The sequence below is a fragment of the Limulus polyphemus genome, unplaced genomic scaffold (genome assembly GCF_000517525.1).
Source record: "Limulus polyphemus unplaced genomic scaffold, Limulus_polyphemus-2.1.2 Scaffold3249, whole genome shotgun sequence".
Classification (NCBI taxonomy): domain Eukaryota; kingdom Metazoa; phylum Arthropoda; class Merostomata; order Xiphosura; family Limulidae; genus Limulus; species Limulus polyphemus.
Window position 1 is genome coordinate 77734 of NW_013668859.1, and position 11391 is coordinate 89124.

Genomic DNA, 11391 nt, shown 5'->3' on the forward strand with positions numbered 1-11391 from the left:
CACTACGTATTCCAAACTTTTGACAGTGTATCCGTACACTAATGGGTCTGACAACTAACAGCATAATTTCAAGTTAAGAGTGATGCTATCTCATTAAAATAGTGATTCCAAAGCTATCTTGCACTACGTATTCCAAACTTTTGGCAGTGTATCCGTACACTAATGGGTCTGACAACTAACAGCATAATTTCAAGTAAAGAGTGATGCTATCTCATTAAAATAGTGATTCCAAAGCTATCTTGCACTACGTATTCCAAACTTTTAGCAGTGTATCCGTACACTAATGGGTCTGACAACCAGCAGTATAATTTCAAGTGGAGAGTGATGCTATCTTATTAAAATATTGATTCCAAAGCTATCTTGCACTACGTATTCCAAACTTTTGGCAGTGTATCCTTCCACATATACATTTTTTGATTGCAAAACATGAGCTTATCAGATATATGCATATATATAACACTCTGTAAAATAGTAGCCTCAAGTGTTTGTTTGTAATTAAGCACAAAGCTACACAATGGGCTATCTGTGCTGTGCCAACCAAGGGTATCGAAACCCGGATTCTAGCGTTGTAAGTACGCAGACATGCCGCTGTGCCACTGGGGACAGCCTCAAGTGATAACTCATTCCTATCTTTTTAAAAGTACGGAGTAAATTCAACATATGCATGAATCATTAAAGATTTCGAATCAGATAAACTATCAGAAATGCTAAGACGTTTTTTTTTTTCACCAAATTGTGTGGTCAAAATTTATCTTATTTAAAATATCAGTTATAAAACTTTCAAAATATATTAAAGCTAATGAAATTTATTATACTGATGAAAAATAATGTCTTGATAAAAAACACACTAATGTCCAGCTTCAAAGTTTAAGTTCAGATTTAGTTAAAATCTAAGATTAAACAACGTTGACAGTATCTGTAAAATTAATTCTATTTTTTTAACTTTGGTTGCGTAGTAACAGCGCTAATACTGTCGTTTAATGCTTCAAGCAATTAAATATTGTTTATAAAACTATTTTGAAAATAATCCATTACTACCAAATTTGGAAATCGTAGTTACTCTGCTCACTAAATAAATAGGCATGTGGACGTAAAGGCCGAGGTCTACGAGAAACCCAGCACTACATAAACAGACACTATGAAGTTGTAAACTTTGCCAATATGTATATATATATATATATATATATACATGGAAAGATTTCATTTAATTCCAACTGCTATTTGTCATCTTTCATTTTTTGTTCACAAAGTCAAACTAGACACCAGATTTTTGATGCTTCTTGTCATATTTCTGGCTTGACTACGTTCATGTACATTAGAGCTGTGCTACAAACAACTAGGCCAAAAACATTTAGCGTCGCGCATATAGAGCAGATAAATAGAACTAGGTTACAAGTTACTCAGTACAGACCTTAAATGTGTCGTAGTATTAAAAAGGATCGAAGATAGATAACCAGTGTTGTATATGCACTTTTCTTTCAAATAACATACTTGTGCTGTCTTGAATACACGCATCTACAGGGGTATCTTTCTTTTTTAACAGATTATATTGGTTGATTGATTAGCCTACAGTTTCGTTATTTCTAAATCAATATTTGTAGGATGGTTCATGGCTCCAGTATTATCATGGTTTTTTCTTTGTTTTTCTAGACTGCTAAGCCTTAGGAGTACCATAACGCCTGCTAATTACTTACACTTTTAGAAACTTTAATCTAATGTTCTTTTACGAACACTACAGTTTCGGTATTTCTAAATCAATATTTGTAGGATGGTTCATGGCTCCAGTATTATCATGGTTTTTTTCTTTGTTTTTCTAGACTGCTAAGCCTTAGGAGTACCATAACGCCTGCTAATTACTTACACTTTTAGAAACTTTAATCTAATGTTTTTTTTACATTTGTGAGCCTTAAGAATATAATCAGGATCACTAATTATTTAGTATTCATAAAAAATTTATATTCTGGAATATGATAAATAGTGGTATACAATTTTTACTAGTTATCGTAAGAGTATGATCATGACTGACAAAAATTCTCTTTTTCTAGATGCTCCTTCCAAAATAACTTGATCTTTTTTGTTACAGTTTTATATTCTAATGAGTACGACTCAACCTCTATGGCAACAGTTTCTATTACAAGATACCCTAGTCTGAGAAATTTGATGATTACAGTTACTACAGTTTTTGTTTCTGAACAGCTAAACTTTAGGAACTTCATAATGCTATTACAAATTTTATATTTATACTTATCTAATCTTAAGGAGAGTAATCAAAGCTTCACGAGTTTGTGATAAAAAAGGAATTACTAAGTTTCCCAGATCTCATAGATGATATTAGGATTAGTTTTCTGCTTTAAAAGCAGTCAACCATAAAGAGAATTTATGACTTTGATTTTGAAACTGTATAAAATCTTAATTTCGTTCTCAACATCTGACCCCGAGTGGCTCAGCAGTAAGTATGAGGGCTTTTAACACTACAAACCGGGTTTCGATACCCATGGTGAGCACAACACACATAGCCCATTGTGTAGCTTTGTGCTTATCAACGAACAAACAAACAGTCTTAACGTCTGCTTAAATGATAGAACAGAATAGTTGTCTCAGACAGTAATGGGATCTTAAACTACATTTTTTTAAAAAGGCCACCACTAGCACATATGCTACACATGTAATCCGCGTTTAAAAACATAAGTTGTGCAGCATATAGGCTACTAAATAACGTTCCTAAGCAGATAAAATCTCATTGCTTAGTCCTAAAGTTTTCTTTAGTGTTTCAAGTTTCTGTCTTTTGTTTGATTTTAATAAACAAAATGAATAAAACTAACATGGTTTCAGTTAACCCCAAGTAGTACATAGTGTCTAAAATATTATTTTCAGCGGTAAGTCTTAAAGCTAAGCTTTTGTTTGTTTCTTGTTGTTAAGCACAAACCTATAAAATTGGCTGTCTGTGCTCTGCCAACAAAAACAAACAACAAAAAGACAAACAAACATATTTAAAATGACAAGCAAAACGTAGTATAGAAAGTTCCTATAGAACTTATAATTTAATTTAGAGTACTGGACAAATTTGGATTCATTCACAGATAATTTACTTTAGAACTTTTAAAAACTGTCTCTACTCCTTCTATTATCTGAGAAACAAAATGTATATGGTCTGTAGTTACTTTAAAAATACACTGGTTCTGATTGGTCATGTATTTTACTTTTGACGTTTAGAGAACAAAAAATAAAACTGTTGTAGAAAAAACATAACTATGAATACAAACTGACTGATATTTACTTTGAAATAGTGTATTGAGAGATCTATTGCTCCAAATAAGAAAATATCATTCCTGGACTTTACTATGATAATAATGGACAAATATACACAAAACATAAGTTGATCAATAAGTCTCACCTTACCTGCGTCTATTACAATCCACGTGATATTTTGACGGTCTGTACTTGCCATATTAAAATGACAATTTTATCGGTCATAGACGTATATAAGAGTATACTTTAAACACAATAGCAGTGTCTTAGTTTGATATTTTGGATTACTTGTGGTATAAAACTACAATATCATATACTGCGGCAGTGCCTAATGTCGGGCACAACTATAATATCAGACTTGGGTCAAATAGTTCTCTACGAAAGTTCTATATACACCGGGCATGGACAAATCAGGAGCATAACTGACCAAAATAAAAAATAAAGGGAGTTAAAAGCCAATAAGAATGTGTGTCAGCAAAAGTTATAATATAGGCCAAGTCGTTTGGAACACAGAAAGGTCTTGAAAAATAAAAGTAATAACACAGCTCGTCCTACTTCTTACCGATCTGACACACTTCTTCCTCTTTCATATTACATATCATTCATTATGACAGAGGTTCCCAAACTGTGGATTGCAAGAAGTATCGGAGTGGGAAGCAGAATCGAACACAGTAAAACATAAACAGATTTTATCTTTAAAATCACCTTCTAAAATAATAACCCTAAAATAATTTAGACAAGCAGAACAAAACATAAAGTATGAGACCACTACTATACTTTACTGAAATATATTAGTACAATCAGTACCCTTTCCCCAATTGACCGTGGGTCACAGAAAATTACCTAGCTGCTCAGAAGGGTCGCGGATTGGGAAAGTTTCGGAATAGCTGCACTATGACCAGCTTATAATAATTTTATATTCCGCTAGAGACATATATTTTATGTCAGTGTCTTAGAACTTTTTTTCCACCCGCTACATAAATTTCATGCTCAGAGCCTGAAAACTCTGAACATAGAAAAAAATAGGTGTCATTTCGTGAAAATCCAGCTTAAAAAAATTGCTATAGTTACAATCATAGGTACAAAATCATCTGGATGGATAAAAGGAATTTATAAACTTTTTTCTTTCTTCTTTTTGTTATTAAAATTTGTACAAAATACTGATCGGAACTCTTTCTTACAAGGACTTTATTTAACTGAGTGACATACTTTAATTGACAATTTTAAGATCAAAGTCAGTATTGCAAATGTCCATCGGAAAACAATATTAAATTCCACGAGTTTCAACTGCCTAATGATGAAAGATTGTGGGTAGTTTGATTCGATCCTTATTGCTTTAGACGCAAAAAAACCTGACATCAAAAGTCCGAAGATACATTTCGATAAAGATAACTGATAGAAATATGGGATGGGTGAAAATCCCTAGCGGCAATTAACTTCAACGTATTTACTAGCATGTGTCACCATTTACCAAAGATGCCCAACTGACCTAAAAAACTTATATTTTAGTTACGTATTCCCCTATGCAGCATGTAATATATTCATTCTGTCAGTGAAATTAACTATCAAAGTATGTTCTGTGAATAAAGCAGAATATTGTTGACTGGCATATCAACAGTAGGTGACAAAACTTCGTCTTTGTAGTAAAGGGAAGATCTTTAGCTATACCCATTACGTCTTCCTCAAGTAAGTGAAACACTTGCTTTAGAGTATATATAGAGTAGCTAGAAATTCACGACATTTTCTGTCTGATTAAATTTACTTATGGTTGATTGTATATATATATATATACAATTCCTTGTGGTCGCTCCCTAGTGGCAAAGTGGTATGTCTCCGGAGTTACAACACTAGAAACCGGTTTTCGATACACGTGGTGGGCAAAGCACAGATAGCCCATTATATGGCTTTGTATTTAACTACAAACAAACAAACAATCCTTGTGGTTAGATTGTAGTTTCAGCACCTTCAGTCGTTTTTCTTATAAATAATTTATTGATATTTCTTTTTGATAGCAACACTTTAGTGTCGCATTTGGGAAACATGTTGACATGAAAATTTACGACTCACTGGTAATTCTTCCTCCAACAGTTCACCAGTTCTGTGCATTTATTAAAGTACACAAGCAGTGATACGTTTGTGCTTTCTCGGAAATAATCGAAAGAGAAACTTTACTGAACACGTGGTAGGTAATTTTTCAGTTATCATTGACGAGAGAATAAGTTCGTCACTAATGGTGACACTACGGCCATTTGCATTGTACTCTTTATATAGAGCTCACATGAACATGTTCGTTTGTTTGCTGAATTTCGCTCAAAGCTACTCGAGGGTTATCTTCGCTAGCCGCCACTAATTTTGCAGTAAATAATTAAAGGGAAATCATTTAGTCAACACCCCTCACAGTTAACTCGTGGGCTGCTCTAATCGAATAATGGGATTTGACCGTCACTCTCATAACCCACCCATGACCCAAAAAATGTGGAAACGTGGCGCGAACTTCGATTCCATAGTCCTGCACGCTTCCCACTGGACACCTTACTATGTAAATAATGTTTTAATACATATTTATTTTCCTTCTAGACAATTTTACCTTTTTCTTTTTCTCATCAGAGCTTGGTGAATATATTTTTAATATAATCTGTATGTTAACTTTAATGTTGATTAAAAAGTAGCTTACCTGTGTCATAATAAATGTTAATTATTAATAAAAGAAAGATTGGATGCTTAAATTATTAAATTCATAGTATCATAAAACATAAGATATATGTAACCTAACAGCATGTTTTAAGTGTTATTGATTTATATGCTATCTGCTCAATCTAAGTTGATATTGTATAGTAAAAATAACATTTAGTTTGAAAACGGGCACTAAAGCTTTCAAAAAACAAGTTACATATCAAATATAATGTTGAAAATTTTGTTTACTTGTTTAAGCAGAAAGATACACGATAGGCTATCTGCACTCTGTCCACAACATGGAATCGAGCACCGGATTTTAGTGTTGTAAGTCCCTAAAATTAAAGGTGGCCCACACTACGACTATAATGTTAAGATTAATTTAAATATTTTCAAAACATACTGACGATACGAAATACTAGGGAAAAAAAAGGTGTTATTTAGGAACAATAAAGTTGGATGGAATATTATTAAGAGAAATTTCTTTTAACTTTCAAATTTAAAGATTTTGATGTCATTTTAACATAGCAAACTAACTATCTTACACCAAACTAGAATCTAATCTACAACGCCAGAATCAATTTGGAAAAAAAATATCATCACGTGCACCGTTGAACTGTGCTCTTTTACAAGTTCGATTAATCGCGACTTTATAGCATTAGATCATGAAAATTTTATGTATTTAAATCAAGAGGGTCACAACCCCACACTTCAGGGTTCGGGCTAGAACCTATTCTTTTTGCTACAAAATTTGTTCCACTTTCATCTCTTTAACATTTTTTTTTTTTTCAGAGACGTAATAAATACTTGGTGCATTGCATTCGGCGTAATGATATCGCACAATGGCGTCAGTATTACGCATGTTACTGAAGTAGAGAAGTTAAAACTGTAAAAACAAACAATCCAGCCAGGTGAAACCAAGCAAGGTTAATATCATTAGTTTTCTATCCCAAATACGCGTTAAGAAATCTTTTGAAAACCTCCAAAACTTTGGTGTTACAGAAAGCGTATTCAATTGAAGTTATGAAGCGTGATTAGTACAAAACGTGTTACGATTGAAGTTATGAAGCATATTACTACAAATTGCGTTATGATTGAAGCTATGAAGCGTAATTCGTATAAAACGTATTATGATTGAAGTTATGATGCCTATTAGTACGAAACTTGTTTTATTGAAGGCCTACGGTGGTTTTATTGTCTTGAAATTCCTGTACGCTGAATCTGAAAATGATATCCATTTTTCTAAATCACGTACAGGTTTCTCACAAAACGTCATATGTACTTTTACATAAGTGAATCACTTTCATTGAAATCGGGTCACATTTTGTTATGCTTAAAATGCTGACAATCACTGACTTCAGATTTCTCTAGACCAATCGCGACGCGAGAGTCTTATCGATCGTTCTAGAACCCAAACGTAAAAAAACATAACAATAAAAAATGTTCATTGTGTAAAACGAAATAATAATTTGATCAAAGTAAGAGTTTTTTTCTTCCCGATTTGTAAAAAATGGATAATATTTTCGAAATCTGCGTAGCTGAATTATGAAAAATCTGTTATTAAAACCACAACAAGTTTTATGAAGGTTAAATTCACAGACCTATGTAATTAGCACAAAATGTGTTTGATTAAAAAATTAAGAAGCGAAATTAACACGAAACTTGTTTGATTGAAGTTATAAAGCGTAATTTGTAACTTGCCATATTCTAGTTTTACTCTTTACGAATATGGCCAGTATTCTTATTTCGGAAATATTTCAAAAGTACTGTTGCGTCATCGAGTCACATGACTACTGTGACGCAACGTTTCTAGAACTATCATGTACTTTGGCGAATGTTCTAGTTCTTACTAGATATAGGGTAGGCTGGTATATAAAAGAGGATTAAGGTAATGTCTGTGTAGATAGTGAGTAATTGAACTGCAATCAGAGAGCACGAGAGACGTTACAGCGTTTGTTTAGCTCGATTGTTGAAGTTGAGTGTATCGGTAAAGTTATATTCGGAAAGAATAAACCAGTTTTATTAAGTAAAGACTTGTGTCGCTTAAGTTTCGTTGGAACGAAGTTACGGAAAGTTAATTAACAAACGGAGACGTAACAGTACCAAATAATACTGACAGTAGCATAATCTAAAATAAAAATCAGCCATCGTAGTGCAGACGTAGCTTTCATGTAATACACACGTTGTTTAGTTTTACATGTGAGAAATATTTATTGTTGTAAAACTTTTCGTGCGATTTGGATACTTATATAAAACTTAGCAATTTAAAAAGAACACTTTAGATCTTTATAACGAAGCTTCCTCGTCGGTGCTCACCCACAAGCAGACTTCCTTAGAAGGAAACGACAAAAATAGCAACGTAAACTCACCATGCAGCCACGCAAAAGGCGCCGTATGTGCTAGCTAAAGTATGTTATCATTCCAAATGAATGACGTGGCGATGATATATGTTTGTTCATGTGACGTCTTTATATAAATTTTAAAAAAATCAACGTCGTTGGTTGGCAATCATATGACTGTGATTTACTTGCTTTGTTCAGGAATTACTGAATTGACTAACCGCAGAGTTTCTTTTATTTCTACGTTACAGCCTATATGAGCCAACTACAGTATAAATCTTGAGAGTTATGTAGTAGTTAAATGCCAGGCGACGTTATTCACCCAGAGAGGAAAACCACAGGAAAGAGAAAGATTAATCAACACCCTTGAGAATTTAATTAACCCATAACGTGTTTTGTTTACTAGAGCTCACGATTACTTTCAGTTACTTGTTTGTTTTTGTTGTTTTTTCTCAAACTTATTAACACACACGCTTAGCAATGCGTAAATATGTATATTTTAAAATATCGTGGGTTGAAATTAGAAAATTTATTAATACAGAATTATCAACGTAATAAAATAATATATATACAATGACGAAAGAGTTGAAACATATTAATAGTAATGGCTAACATTACATTACGGACCCGTTCAAAAAAACCGAGACATGTTTCGTACAATAAAGTATTTTTGCTTGATAAAGTATTTATCGCTTTAATTTTAGCTTTAATTCATGACACTTTCAAGTTTTTTGCAACTTAGCTCTATAATTGATCGAAGGTTTACAACGTTAAAATTTGGGGTTCGAGTCCTGATACCTGCACAACATTCTGCTTAAACAAGACAAACATAAGTCCTCTCTATGTACGATATTAAGCAGATGTCATGTTTAAATAGGCAGTGAACTAACTTCTTATCTTTGAAGTTAAACAGTCTACAAGGCTCCAAGCTAGAAGCGTCTTTTAACACAAAAATTATTGTATAGAGTCAATTTTCTAGAATTTTAAAGAAGTTGACTTAAGTAAAACAAAACGAATCCGTATGCTTAGTTTCAACAAAACCCTCTTGCAAGCACTTATTGTTTTTATTATTAGACAAGTAAAAATAATTCCTTAAGATATTAGATAAAGACCACTAATTTAAGAGTTCTTCTCTTAATGCTGTCATTTCCTCCTACTTACTACTCAGAAGTCCAGTGTTGTAAAATTCGTCATCATTTAGTGGCTTTTAGCTTTCTCAAGAATCAGAAAACAGACGCAGTTTCTTTGTTGTCCAACAGTATACTTACTTCATAGTGTTAAAACCTTTCAGGAAGTCCAACTAGACTAGCACTGACGTTTTCTTCGTCGTACGATTATGAAACTTTAATAGCAAATGTTTTACCATAAAGACCTTTAAGAACTTCATTGAAAGTCTATATATCCATATAATAATTTACAAACTAAAGTATGCTTATTTTTCTGTAATTTAGACTCATATTAAAAAGTTTTAAAGGTAATACTAAACTTATTACATCTGTGTAATGTAATGTCATAATTTGTCAAGGCAATGTCCGAAATTTTTACAATGTTTGTTTTTCTATAGATGGCGCTGCTCACCTTCCTTAGGACATTCATCCTCTTCATTTGTCAACATCTGAAGCACCCGAAAGGAGCGTGACTGGGGAAAACTTGACGCGTTATCTGTTTGTGTTCTGGGACAATACACTTGGTTGTTTTCTGGAGAAGGCCAAGGATGATGACCTGGTGGCTGGTATGGCCTCGTAGGATCACTTCCAAGACTCAAACTATCAAAACAGACAGACAGATCTTGGAACAGTAGGTAAATATACAGTATCGAGTAAGTAACTGAAAATTAAGATCAAACAAACGACTGACTGAAGTGAACAAATAAAAGTGTTAAACTTGCTCCATAATAATGGATTTAACTTCCCCATAAATGACCAATGACACTTTTTCTTCACTTATCCAGTGTATAGGTTTTTCTCATAGTGACAATAATGCACGTTCCCACCAACAATACATTTGATACTTTTCACTATGATATAGGTTCAGCTTATCTCTCTTTGGTTAACTTGTGTTCAGGGTTATTGATGAGGAGTGGAATTTTCCGAAACTAGTATAACCCAATAATACACATTTGATCAAACTGTAGATTTAACTGGACCTCCCTTGAACTTAGTCTTCGAGATTATACAATTTTCGGAATACTAATTTTATTTATTAAATGTTGTAGTTTTTTGAAATATTTGTCTTAACTTGAGAGCTAAGGTAGTTGGCAAAAAGTGTTAATACTAATCAGTACCTTAAAAGTTCAAACACAACTAAAACGTAACAGTTCTATAACCAAAAGAACATACACAACTTATGAACGTAGAAGTGATCTGAACTACATCAGTCGTTTATTCTACTTTTTATTAAAAATTTGAAACTTATCTGGGCTCATTGTACTAACACTCAAGATCTGATATTAACTGGTTGTTATATTTTGTTTGATTATTTAATGCCAACAGTATTTGACACAAGACTATGAGATTCCGTGCAATTTCACTGAAATTTAAATTTCAGATCACCGAACAATAAAGCCACTAATGAATACGTCTGCTTTTGTCCATACGTACCTCATGACGAAACATCTGGATCAGCTAATTTTTAAACTTGAAATGTGATACTTTTACGAAAATCACGAATTTCCCTCCCAGGATATGTTTTTAATTCTTAACTATTACTGTTAAAGCTTTAAAAAATGGTTATTCTTTCACTGAAAGTGAAGAGAATAGAAAGTAACTTCTCATTTCATTGAGTTTATCAACTTCAGATCTAAAAGTACTTCTTACATAATTATAAATCGCTCACTTTAACGTAACGTTTTCTACTAACTCGAGAGGCAGAGAAAAAAAAGGATTTTTGTATTTGTTTTCGAATGTAAAGATAAATAAATAGAGATTTAAGTTTTTATAGACAACATTTCGTGGTAATTTATAAATTCGCTACTTACTGAATATAGAGCATTACAGTCCAGTTACAGTGTGCAATAAAGGCGAGAAAGGAATAAGTAAGGAAAAAATGTTTTAAGTTCATTGATTTGTTTTTGTTTTGTTTTTGAATTTCGCGCAAAGCTACACGAGGGCTATCTGCGCTAGCCGTCCCT

At 32.9% G+C, this 11391-nt stretch overlaps 1 protein-coding gene across 1 annotated transcript in view; it reads right to left on the reverse strand.

Moving 5' to 3' along the window:
• Positions 1 to 11391, reverse strand: part of LOC106468986 (LIM domain-binding protein 3-like) — a 60608-nt gene that overhangs the window by 13468 nt on the left and 35749 nt on the right. The window contains exon 6 of the mRNA XM_022397381.1: positions 9840 to 10027. Coding sequence (XP_022253089.1) covers positions 9840 to 10027 — 188 coding nt within the window. The remainder of the gene's footprint in view (positions 1 to 9839; positions 10028 to 11391) is intronic.